The sequence below is a fragment of the Artemia sp. Qi Xiang Cuo genome, chromosome 10 (assembly GCF_049724085.1).
Source record: "Artemia sp. Qi Xiang Cuo chromosome 10, ASM4972408v1, whole genome shotgun sequence".
NCBI classification, from domain to species: domain Eukaryota; kingdom Metazoa; phylum Arthropoda; class Branchiopoda; order Anostraca; family Artemiidae; genus Artemia; species Artemia sp. Qi Xiang Cuo.
Genome location: NC_142803.1, coordinates 36,148,821 through 36,162,641, shown reverse-complemented (window position 1 = coordinate 36,162,641; position 13,821 = coordinate 36,148,821). Strand labels below are relative to the sequence as shown.

Here is a 13,821-nt window from a genome sequence, read left to right as displayed (position 1 = left end):
TTTCAGCTCGGCATGAAAAGCATACACAGGGGCTTCGTTCTTCTGAAATCGCTACAGTGAATTTTGTAAAAAGCTCAGACGATAAATGCAGGAATTCGAGGTCTGCAAGGATATGTTTCCTTTTTAAGTAGCTTATAATCTTGAGATACTTTGCTGACGATGCGACCTTCTTTAAAGGTTTCTACGATGGCACGTAAAGCTAAAAATACTCCAAGAGTTCCTGCTGCTGGTCAATCGCTCAGCGAACAGCAGGACCCAACGTCAGCCACCTTGTTGGGACCTGCTGAATGCAACTATTTTATGGGACGCATTTCTTTTTCAGACATTCTCAAAAACCCTTGCATCATACAGGCCAACCAAGGAAAAATGCCTCAGGATTACAACAAAGTTGAATGACTCCTTGCCAAATTCCTGGAGCCCTCTCATGAATGCGTCGTGCACAAAATGGATGTTACACGTTCTAATGTTCAAAAGCTCTTTCAGACTTTTTCTTTTTCAATGTATTCATTTGCAAACCTACATTTTTATTGACATTAGGCCTAGTGCTACTTATCATAATTAGTCTTGTAAGAGGTAAATTTTTGCTCCCAATGCATGACATCAGCCTTTTTGTCATGCTCTTACCAGTTGCATGTCCCATGAAATACGTCACAAGATGGCGGCCCACAACTTGATCTCTTAAAGAAGATCAAAAGTTACTCTAATCTGTAGATCTGTTTTTCTTTAACTGTTTGTAGTTTCACGTATTCAAGAACAAAGCCAGCTATCGCCTATGTAAATCATAAGACTCTGTTAACTGTTAACAGTTTGGGTGATATGCATCAGTTATCAAGTACATAGCTTTCTCCGCACTGATTGAAATCCCGGGTGGTATCTTACCAGGGGACATGGCTTCAAAGACATTAATGATTCCGTCACACGAAGCCACAGACATACAAGCTTGCAAGAGCTTGAGTGCCCAGATGATTTCTGCTTTGTATGCAGCATCTTTGTCACTAAACATCTCAGGAGTTTTAATTCCCTGGTTAGCTCATCTGATTGGGACTGTTCCCTAGCAGATCCAAACAATCGTGACTGTACGAAATTGAAACAGATCACAACATGTTTCTTGTGCTCGTCCAACTACGCATACTGTTTCAAAGTGTAAAAACCTTTGCGTTTTTCCTGCATATTTTGCCGTAAAAAGAAAACTATCACCAATCCTACACCATTCGTTTATCTTTCTGCCACTCATACCTTCTTTATTTAACTAGGAGCAACAGAATTTGCAGCTGCTCATTGTATTTCCTAAATTAACACTTGCAAGACCTGAAAGACAAGTAGGTCAAGATACAACAGGAAAAACACTGAGTACCAAGATTTTTATCATCAGAATACTCTAACCATGGCGCTCTACTCTTCTCACTCAACCTGCATTTAGTTTAGTCGCTAACCTTTAGAGGGAAAGAATATATAGTTTGTACCACTGGAATAGAAGTCAATTCAAACAAATTCATGCTGGTATGGTTAATTTTATGAAACTACAGGAAATTATCTATCCTTGAATGTTACCACGATATGACCAATCCATAGCAACCACCCTACAGGCCAATGGTACTCTTCATCCTTGAACGGCACCACAATGTGACCCATCTATCCCGCCCAACATATAGACCAATTTTGTGCCGTTATTAGCTGCCTATGTTTACAATACTTAATAGTCACTTTGGCCACAGACGAAAATTCCACTGCTTTGTTGCTTCTTCCTAAACTGCAATGGCGTAACCAAGAGCTCAGTACAAACGTATTTATGGAAAAGCAGTATTATCTAAAGAGGGCCTAAAATATGTCACGCTTCAATTTTCAAAATACAATGCTCCAAATAGGGAATTTTAGAGACTTTTGGGGGAGCTAAGGACTTTTTGCATAAAGAGGGACTTGAAAGAGACTTCAGCCAAAAAAGGACTTTAGGGACTTTTAGGGACTAATTCCGAGCCCTGCATATTGGTAGTAGTATTTTCTTTATCTCATTCTACATACCGCTGAATTTTATTGATTCACTCAACCATTTATACCAGTACTAAGGAGTCATACCTTCAACCTTATTCATATATTTGGTCAAAAGATAGCATCAATGGTTTTGGACAGTATTGGCGCCAACTTCTCCCAGTAAGAATTATATTCTCCCCAAGGTCTGACCGTAAGGTAATGTTCAGTAGGATTTTAAATTGCTTTAAGGGTGATATGGAAAACATTACGATGTCATTGATTTATTTAGATTTTGTCATACTGCTTATGGGAAAATACTGATATCTTTTCGCTCTAACCATAGGATACTCCATTATTCTTTGTATAATTAGCGGTTTCAGAAACGCAGTAGTTACTTCTGTGATATGATATAAAAAAGTGAGCCAATTCCAACACAACATGTACTTTCCTTTTTTGAGAGAATACCTTGACTAACGAAGAGTATACATCAAGGAGATAGTATTTTTCTATGTAGAGCAACAACGACTGATTTTACTGCCGACGTCGCACCTGACCTGCACAGGGGTTGTATTTTTTCCAGAACCTTTGTGTAGCCCTGATTTAAGCCAACAATTTTTTTCGTGTTACTCATATTGAAAAGGCACTAAAATTTCTCCTTTTTGAAAGCGAACTAACTCATAACTTTAATGATCTAATGAAAAAAAGATTCAAAGGGCGACAATGAAAGCAAGCAAGCATCACTTAAACTATACATAAAGGTGAATATATTTTTCCATAGAAGGCAACAACAGTCAATTTCACTCTGGACGTCATATCTCACCTGCATAAGGGCTGTAACTTCGGCAGAACCTTCGCAAAAAGCTGATTTGAGCCCAACAGACTTTTCCCTGTTCCCTACACTGAAGACGCCCTAAAAGTTCTTCATTTTGAGAGCGAAGTAACTAATTCCTTTATCGATTCAATAAAAAAGTTTTCTACTAAAATAAAAGCAAAGAGCTACGCCAAAAATGTCGCTCTGTATTGTCTGTGTGACGGAGTGGGGGGGGGGGGGTGAAATACTGAACATGAATTCAGGTCGTGATGTCATAATTTTTCAAATGGGAGATGGAGCTTTATCGAAAAAGTGTTGCTGCCGATGAATTACCTTCCTTCTTTGATCTTTAATTTCACAGAAAATATTTCTGAAAGTGACAGGGGAGCTATCAATCATTTTGCGTTCATATTACACGCTCAGCCCAAACATCTTCTGCACAAAAAAAGGGAGGTTAGGGTGTAAATCCGCACAAAAAAGATGATCTCATGGACCTTCCACAAAAAATAAGAAAAATTGGGCCAACAAATCCGCATTTTAAGGCTCTATAAAAGCCCAATACCTCCACAAAAGATCCATAATAGCCATGTAAAAGGTAAGATATGAGGCACAACCATTAAAACAAAAACATGTTAATCTAGGACTAAACTTGTAAATGTATTATATAAAACATGGAATATATTATATAAAATATAAAAATAAAAGTACAGCTATATATATACATTTATATACATAAATAAGTATAGTACCAGGAGCGCAGGCTTCGCCCGGACCCGGACAATCGGCACGCTTGTGTATATTTGATTCTCTAATTACACATTAGCACAATCATCGGGATAACAACTTTAGTTTTATGTCATAAGGTCTCAAATCAGCAATTTCAATCGAATTAGGAAATTCTGGCGTAAATTCAATTCCTCCTTCCTGTTAATGCATCAAAGAATCATTCATTTTGTAGGTTTGTTTTCTTCTTGGATTCGTCGTTATTTTCACTGTTGTATCTCTTCTAACCGCAGATTTCATTTACATTTTGATGTCCCTTTTGTTATCACCCCTGTCGCATATATTCTAACCGCTGACATCTTTGTCCATTATTTTCATTTGGGATTCGTTGTGATGCTTGTTGTCGAATGTCTTCTAGCCGCAGATCTCGTTGCGCTTTATTTTCGAGTATCATTACCTCACACATTTTTCGATGCCTTTTGAATTAGCTGTTCAGATTCATTCAAAACCAGGTATAATTTTGCCTGACGTCATAGATACAGACAAAACTTCCTAAGTATCCCTAGTCGTTATACTTTTGCTTTAATTGCGCTGATATATAATTCAGAAACGACCAGAAATTCAACCTTTCTGTTTATATTTTACAGACGCTAAAATAACACGCTCCCTATTCCATTGTAATTCCCGAAATATCTAAATTATGCAATAGCATAATTATAGTGCTATTCTTTAGTTTTAAGTCACATTTCATTTGCAATTCAATGTGATTTTTGCTAGTTTCTTGTGTTGTTTCAATGTGAATTTGTCATCTTGTATTATTTTGCACGTCTAAAATTAATCCTTCCTTACTGTTATCCTTCACAGATTCACACATGCTAAACTAACACGCTCCTTCATTCCATGTAGTTTTGCTTTGCCTCCTAGCCACAAATTTCTTTGTACAACATTTTCGTTTGGAATTAAATGTGTTTTTTGCTGTTTCTTGCTTCACGCATTTTTCTTTAGCTCTTCAGAGCAGTTTGTCATCTTGTGTAATTTTGCATGCGTCATAAATACAAAAAACAATACGACCACTGCTAGGGGAAAAATGACATATTTTTGCTGTTGAATTGTAATTTGACGTCGCTCACATGATTCCCCCCCCCCAAAAAAAAAACAAACTAGGCTTTAAATGAACTTTCTCAAACCCCTGACCTGTCAAGATTTTTTTTTCAGGCCAAAAATCCCAGGATACCAATTTTCAAAAAAAAAAAAAAATATGTAGCTGTTTTCAATAGAAAATTTATAAATATATACATACATACATACATGCACAGTTGTTCGTTTAAAGAGAGAAAATACATAGGGAAAGGGAGGGGGAGGGGTGGTTGAACGGCCATCTAGTACAACCTACAGATTAATTGTAAAGATATTCAAATTTCTAGTAGACTAACCATCTATGCAAACTGGACAGCATGGATCATCTTTAAAATCCAATCGATAGCCAATAGGGCACTTAGTGACGTCACATTTCTTCATTGAGCACAGAATTTCTCCATTAAGGCACTTACACGTACTGCAGCCATCATGGACCCAGCTCGTACCATTCTATAAATACAGAATGAAACTATTTATTAGAAAGCAATCTTGTTCTTGTTGTTCTTGGTAATGCAGTAAAAAACAAACTTATTTAGAGCCGGGAGGGGGGGATAGAGGAAATATGTCGATTCAAAACATTGTGTTTTTTAAATAATGGGACTTTGCTAACTATATCCAACAGAGTTCGCAACAGTATTGAACTTGGTTTTGATTTTTTTTTTTAGACAAGAACCGCTTCTAAAACAGGGAATGATTATTCTGATTCATAAATAAAATTTTGAATATGGAACTTGAGATAACTAACCTAACACTCATGTGTCTAAATTTTTATTTATTTTTTCCATGAGTGATCGTACCAAACCAGTTGTCAAATAATACTAGGAGCGGCCTCATTTGATACGAAAAGAAAATATCTAGAGCTCTTTTTAAGTAAGAAAATATAAGTATCTAAGTTTTGTTTTCTTCCCCTTTTTTGCCACAAAACATCAAATTTTAACCCAAAGAGGGCCAAAATGATAGAGAACGCAAATGTTGAGATAGCCAATCGTTTTGTCATAGCCTAAAAACTTTCACTGGAAGTTTGCATCCAATCTTAAAACCGAGAAAAATCGTATTTAAGCATCGATAGCATGACGCTTGTGACTGCAATGGATTTAGGCGGTCTCTATGCGAGCCATTATCCAAAATTAACGGATAACTGAAAAGCATCTACAGCAGGTGGTAAAAGCAAAGCATAAGGGAAATGAACAGATAACGGATAAAATATGGACTGATGGGATTATAGAAGCGGAAGAAGAAGATGTAAAGGAAGGTGTTAGGTTAATGGAAGAAGGATTCTGACACTATCCCTTTAATTAGATACTATCTGAAAATGCTGCGAGTAGCTATAAAAAATAAACAGTTTATATATAAACATAATTATCCACTGATAAACTTTTTTCTATGAAATCATTTAAAGCAATAGTTAGATTAGGAAATTAGACTTAGGTGAAAGACAGTAGGACCTACGTAAGGGTTAAAATGTTGGCGAAATAATATGCAATTGTAAAAGAATTAGAAATAAATATTTATAAAAAAGTTAGATATTTATAATATCAAAAATGGGTGTAATCAATGTCTGGGTGTAATTTAAACTTTTGAAACGCATTTTTAAGGTTTGATATGCTTTTTAAATATGACGTAGATAATTTTTGACAACCACAATGCCTTTCCATGGCAATAAATAAAAGTTCAAATAGGGATAAAATCCTTGTAATAGACAGTGATAAATTACACAAAAATACTAGATATTTCGGTCACATGCAGTGACCGAAATATCTAGTATTTTTGTGAAATTTTTTGTTGAAATTAAAAAACATCATTAGACTAATTATTCTTGGTCCTGGTTCATTTTTTATTTGTCGCATCTAAAACGACGCAAATAGTTTTTTTTCTGTTTGTAACGTAATTCAGTTTTCCTCACCTCCTCCTGCTCGCTTGCTCAGTCCTCAGTCCCTAGATGTAATGGTCCCTAGTCCCTAGATGTAATGTCGACATATATCTTGGATTTGTATTTTAATTTGTCAGAATTTTGTAGCCTATGCCCATTCTCACGGTTGTAAAATTATTCTGCATAAATTTTGATTCTTGAGGATTGAATGCTTGAGTAGTTTAGTTCAATCTTAGCGCACAAGAAAAATTCCTGACACAAAAACACAGACATACATTTGGTTTTACAGATATAGACTAGATTTCATATGATCTTTGTATGTATAGATTGTTATACATAACTGAGGGGTAGACACATTTTCAAGTTTTTTCTTCTCTATTTGAGATGTATTTACAAAATAAAAAAATTCTATATAACGTTCTTTGAATTAGGCTACTATTAATTTCAAAAACTTTTTCCACAAAACAAGTTTTTCAAAGAAAATTGAAGACCTTCATTAAGCCAAAAATGAGCAGAAATAAAGTCAAATAATGTTCCAAGCGTAAAACTACCACAAATCACTATCAATAAATAAATGAAACTCAAGACGAACAGAAATTACAATAAATAGCCGAGTCAAACTCAAAACGAGCGTAGGGCCGATAGCCAGAATTTGTAGCGTAGGATCGATAGCCAGAATTCAGTAGAGCACAGAATTTGTGCTCTACTGAAAAACATAATTAATTGACATATACTGATATCTATTCCTTACAGTTTTAATAATTTTTATTTATGAAAAGAAAAAAGTGAAAACATTTAAAACGTATTTTGTTTTCAGTAAAGCGCAAATTATGTTCTGGTCTTGAGAAAGTATGGGTGTTATCGGCCCTAGGCATGTTAATTATTGCTCATTTTGAGCTTGATCCGGCTATTTATTGTAATTTCTTTTCCGTTTCTTTGACCGCTCTACTATGCTGAACAAAATGGCTGTCTCAAAATTTTTACTGGATGCGTTTGGAAAATGAATGTGTGTGAAAATGAGGGCTGCTTACACTCTTATCTCCTTTTACTCTTTAAAAGGGCAACAGAACTCTTAATTTGAATCGAATTAGCTCCTTTAAAAGTTTCAATGACATTTCTAGCTATTATAGAGTGGTGCTGCCTATGATATTGCTTGTATGCCTTTTTGAAAACCTGTATGCATACCATTTTTTCGTTTAATTGAAACTTTTCCTAAATGTTTCCCTAAAAGTTTTATCTTAATACCCTTAGTGCCATTAGTTACAGTAACTGTAATGGTAGTATTAAATGTATACAGATAGTGCCTTCTGAGTAGTTCAAAATCGCCCACAGCTTACCCTTGAAAGGCTAACTTAATATTATAATTTGTTCTTTAGATATTACTTTGTCACCTTTTTGAAAGTCTACATACTCATAGTTTGTTTTAATTTAGTTCAAAATCCTTCTAAATATTCCTTGAAAGCCTCCTTAATACCCTTAGCTTCTGCAGTAAAAATAGTTGTAGCAGCGTTAGTAGCATTATACTCACAGCACCCTTAGTTTCTTCAACTTCCCCTTCAACACACACTGAAAGTTTCAGTTTAATACAATCAACCACTCATGAAGCATTTCTAATATGTTTGCTTGACAACCTGTGTGGGCATAGTGTGTTTCAAATTAGTTCCATACAGTTTCTATCTATCCCAAATTTTTCTCCTTATTATCCTTACTTTTAATAGCAGTAGAATTAATTGTAAAAGCTTAAGCTCTAGTGGCAGTAGTAGTAATAATAGTAACAGTAGGAGTAGTATGAGTAGAAGCAGTAGCATTAGGATCCAAATATTTTCTTTTGGTTAGTTCAACATTCCCCACAAAAAGCCCTGTTATTTACGACTTTACACACGAAAATAATCCTTAAGATATTGCTGTTACACCCTTGAGACAACCTTCATACAGACAGCATGTTGTGATTCATTTCACCTTCTCCCCACAAAATTCCATGAAAATTTCACGTTCATACCCTTAAGCATAGTTTTAATGGTAGTCACAGTAGTAGTATTGATATTAATAGTAGTAGTATTGAATAGCGTAGTATTACTAGCAATAGTAATATTAACATATTGCCTATTGGCCACTAGAACATCCCTCTCATCCCGTCCTGGAACTTTCAACTTAACACAAGTAGCCATTGCCATGGCATTGCTGATTAGCAGTAGCGCGCACATATTGCCTTTTAGTTAGATGATCTTTCCCTTTAAGTAGTTTATGAAAGTTCCAACTTATTACCCAAATCAATTCTTGAGATATGCTATTTTGACAATTTGCATGCACATAGCGTCTTTTGATTTAATTCGAATTTCCCCTCAATACTGTAAATGAACTAGCATGGTAGTAGTAGAATAAAAATATTGCCGTTTTGATCATATCCCTTATCATTTCCTGAATTTTCCCAATTAATATACTCAGTTCTTCATGTGTTACACCCTGTTGACAATCCTTATACACATAATGTGTTTTGATTTAGTTCAAGACTCCCATCAACATTCTCTGAAAGGCTCACCTGAACGCCCTTCGTCTTCTTGGAAAGTAAGTTTCAAACCTGCATTCCTTTCTCAATAATATATAGTATGAGTAAACAATGAACGGATTGCCTAGCTTAAAGCCATGTCCTGAGGACTGTGGGGAGGTTGACATCCCCAAAGACATAATTACTGACCCTTTCAACAAGGCGGAAAAAAATAGATCTCCTAAAATTTCAATCGGATATGTTTTGAGGAATGATAAGCTTGGGAGGGTGGCTGATTGCCCTCCATTCACTTTTGACTCTATAAAGGGCACTAAAACTTACGAATTCCAATCAAATGAGCTCCATCTGATTCAAAGATTGTGCGATCAACCATTCCATAAGAACTTTATATGCTCAGGGACATACCTTACAGCCCTTGCCCATGGGTTCTGGGGGATTGTGTCCACCCTAAAGCATTGTTATATGATTTTTGAACTATTAGTAACAAATGGCTATCTCACAATTTCAATAGCATATGTTTCGGGTTAAGAGGATTTCAGGGAGGGGTGGGGGCTAGTTGCTCTCCATCATGTTTGACTCTACAACCCTTACCCCCAGACTTTGGGGGATTCTGTCAACCCAAAAGGCCTTATTATGTGATCTTGGACTAGTTTTAAACAAATGGCTATATCAAAATTTTTATCGGTTGCAATTATGGAAAATACAACTTGGGGGGGGGGCTACCCTCCGATGACTTTGACTCATAAAAAGGGCAATAGAACATCTGACTTCAAATCAAATGAACCCATTGCGGAGTCTTTGCGACTACCCTTTCCACAAAAACCGTATATGCCCTCGGGGCATAACTTACAACCCTTGCGTTGAAGGCTGTGGAGGGGGGGGGGGTGTCATCCAATCACTTTTGACTATTAAAGGGGCACTAGCCCTTTCAATTTCCAATCGAATGAGCATTTTCCGAATGACAACAAATGGCCTTCTCAGAATCTCTATCAGATGCATTTTGGTGAAATACAAGGTGTGGGAGGGGGGTATCCACACTCCGATTACTCTGAATCTTAAAAAGGATACTAGGACTTCTGATTACCAATCCAATGAGCCCCCTCCGAAGTTCATACGATCACCCTTTCTATATAAACCTTATATGCCCCCAGGGCGCAACTTACGACCCTTGCCCTGAGGGCTGTGGGGGGGGGGTTGTCATCCTCAAAGACAGAATTTCCGGACCTTGAGCGTGGGAGGGGGTTAGTTGCCCTCCAATCACTTTAGCCTATTAAAAAGGGCACTAGCCCTTTCAATTTGCAATCGAATGAGCCCTTTTCGAATTTTCTACGTCAAATCTTCCGATACGAAGTGCCTTGGTCTAAAACAAAACAAAAAACAAATAAATAAATAATACATTGTGCCCACATCGCTCTTTACTTAGGCAGTGCTATTGCACTGCCTATGATAGCTAATGGCATCAAAGGGCAATTTAATATTATGATCTCAGTGCGGCGCAGTCTCATCCTCAGACAAAAAAGTTCACCTTTAAGAACCTCCCTTTTCCCTGGGGTGACAGACTGGCCCGACAAGTTTAAGAAAAAAATAATTTATGTATCAGCATTTGAACCGTGCACATGTACAGTATATTCAACACGTCTGTAACGCGAATATTAGAGCAACAAAAAAAGAAAAGAAAAAGAACAAAAAATCCGTTTCTGGACCACTTGCAGAACGAAAATAGTGAAAATTTTACATAATAAAAAGATCAAAAGTTTTCGAAAGTTCTGGGGGTCGAAATGCCAGTACAAAAAATAGATAATAGAAATGCTAACATTACTTTTGGTAAATAATTAAAAGCATGAGAAATACCATGAGAGTTGCAGAGGACCATTTGGTATGCAATGGGGAAGGGGAGAATCGTGTAGAGTGTAGAACCTTAAAAAAAAAATCATTTCTAATTAGATTGTTTTGTAATTGTTTCACAATAGCGTGTTCTTTTCAGACCCTTGCTCGCCAGAAAAAAAATGTGCTTATTTTAATCTCATGAACGTTCTCGGACACAGGCACATACTGTTAGTGGATTTATATATCTTTTGAGCCTTCACTTGAAAGAATACACAAATATACTATATAAATATTTATACTATAAATATACCATATACTATGGTAGAATAGCCCCATAGAGAGATAGTTCCAGATTGAGGAGCCGTGCAAAACATGGCTATTTTTCAGCCCTATTTCCTAGGTGTTTCCTCCTCAAAGCAGTTAGAGCGAGCTGCATGCCCATTTTTTAGTTCCCCATTTAGCATTACAGTACATAAATGTCTCAGCCCACGACTGATGACCAGATTCTGTTCATAATTTTACTTTTTCCATAGGTCCCTATTTGATTTTTACTTTTTTTGTACATTCAGTACAAAACATGTCTATTTTTCAGCCCAATTTCCTAGGCGTTACCTCCCCAAGGCAGTCAGAGTAAGCTGCGTGCCCATTTGTTAGTTTCGTCACCTTAACTAATGGTGGCGCAAGGAGGAATAGCTCTTTCAAAGGAGATGAGGGGGCATGTTTATATTTTTAAGCCCTATTTCATAGACGAGTCCTCCACAAGGCATTTAGAGCGAACTGCGAGCCTAATTGTTAGTTTCGTCGCCTTAATTAATGGTGGCGCAAGGAGGAATAGCTCTTTCAGAGGAAGTGAGGGGGCATATTTCTATTTTTAAGCCCAATTTCCTAGGCGTTACCTCCCCAAGGCAGTCAGAGTTATCTGTGAGCCCATTAGTTAGTTTTGTCGCCTTAATTAATGGTGGCGCAAGGAGGACTAGCTCTTACAGAGGAGGTGAGGGGGCCGGTGTATATTTTCAGCCCTAATTCATAGGCATGTCCTCCTCAAGGCATTTAGAGCGATCTGCGAGCCTAATTGTTAGTTTCGTCGCCTTAATTAATGGTAGCGCAAGGAGGAATAGCTCTTTCAGAGGAAATGAGATGGCATATTTACATTTTTTCTGCCCTATTTAAATCCAAATCCAAACTTATTAAACGCAATTTAAGCTTTGGGTTGTAGCAATTAATATCTGGTGGCGTTTAAAATTTAAAATGAATATGTAGCATATAATAGCAAACGAAAGAATTAAAAAGTTGTCGTCTTAAAAACACAAAAGTGAGCGAAATTTACAAAAACACCTCAAAATAAAAAGGTTAGAAGGTCAAAGCTATATAGTAAAGTTAATATTTAACCTCATAAACCTTTCCTTCGGACATACACTTCTTGCTCCGATGCGCAAACTGCTCAAGTGGACGGTCATTTGCAGGTCTTTCCTCTTTCAAAATAACCTGAAAAAAAAGTCTTAGAACTAAGAGACCAAACAGATTTAAGACTTCAAGATAACCACTATCATTCAAACTTCTTTTGGACATCAAGTAATTGCTATGTTGAAGATTCCGTTCGGTACACCAAAGAGCAACCCAACAAAACTCGTAATTCATGATATCACCACTTTAAACCAAAAAGCATTCTGAATCTCTTGAAATAACTTAGACCTTTTAGAATTCCTTAGTTGTTCTAGCGCAGAATACCCCATTTTACATAAATGTCTCAGCCCATAATTGATGACCAGATTCTGCTCATTTTACTTTTTCTATAGATCTCTATTTATTTATTTTTTTTACATTCAATATTTTTCAAACAATAATATTACAATCGCTACCTATTAGCATAAAATACCAGTAACACACCTGGTGGCTTAGCTGGTGTAAATTTGCGGATAATCAAGTGAACCTGCGTTTCCAACGACGTTGGTAATTTCTGGCCAAAATTTCATTTTGAAACTAATGGAAAATGTTCCAGGTTAGATCCTATGAGGTCTACTATTTCCTCATCATAATCGATAATTAAAAAAAAAAAAAAATCTGATTCGAATTCTTAAATTTTACAGTGAACAATTAGTAGTAAGTTTATTCTTGGTAGAAAAAAGCTTTGAAGGTTTTACATTTAACTTTTTTCTCCAGTGAGGGGAGTTAAAATAAAAGTTGTCCCCAAACACTTGGCAATGATTATCTGGTGGAGTGTTTTTTTCACATCTGTTTCTTCTGAAAAATGTGAGCAATATTACACACTTTATTTGTGCGTACAAAGAACAGGGGCGCTTTAATTGACAGATAATAAAAACTTCAGACATATCGAGAAAATGCAGACTCGAACAATTATCGATTAAGCATCCGAAGTTGCTTTTCTAGTGACACTTAACGTATTGTGTAAAAGTATTCTTGGCGTAGGATATGCTTCTTTTACATTGCTCGTCTTATATGCGTTTAAAGCATACCCTTTTTACAGTTGTGAAAAGAGTATGAAGGCTTATAAAGAATAAATTACAATTGTTACCTCCTTTTGACAGTTTGTTCTGCTACAGACACTAGTTGTTCCAACACAGGTACATTTTGTGCATTCGTCCATCTTAAACGCAGTTCCTGAGCTAATGTTACGACTACCAACTATGCAACGATGCGGAACGTCAGCTATTTTACGACTACCTGGAGAAGAAAGCCAATTCGTCTATAATCATTCTTAATGTTAATACTATAGTTCATAAAGGCGCTGAGATTCAAATTCAAGTTTTATATTAGCTATTTCTACACTTCGAAAAAAATAGGGGGTGAGAGGGAAAGAGAGACAACAGAGAAAAGGAATAAGCCTAAGGTTGTTCCATGGTTAGGCTGTAATGCACCAAGTGAAAAAAAAATTATATAATGTGTTATATTTAAATTATAGAATTCACTACATATTTACTAAGGCAAAACTTCACCTTACATCCCTGTGTAAAAACTAAA

At 36.2% G+C, this 13,821-nt stretch overlaps 1 protein-coding gene across 3 annotated transcripts in view; it reads right to left on the bottom strand.

Annotated features, from left to right (window-relative positions):
- Positions 1 to 13,821, bottom strand: part of LOC148947710 (BMP-binding endothelial regulator protein-like) — an 89,614-nt gene that overhangs the window by 26,036 nt on the left and 49,757 nt on the right. For all 3 annotated transcript variants that reach the window (XM_089095383.1, XM_089095384.1, XM_089095386.1), the window contains 3 exons: positions 13,376 to 13,524; positions 12,232 to 12,327; positions 4,936 to 5,089 (listed from right to left, as the gene is read on the bottom strand). In XM_089095383.1, the coding sequence (XP_088951509.1) occupies positions 4,936 to 5,089; positions 12,232 to 12,327; positions 13,376 to 13,524 (399 nt within the window). The remainder of the gene's footprint in view (positions 1 to 4,935; positions 5,090 to 12,231; positions 12,328 to 13,375; positions 13,525 to 13,821) is intronic.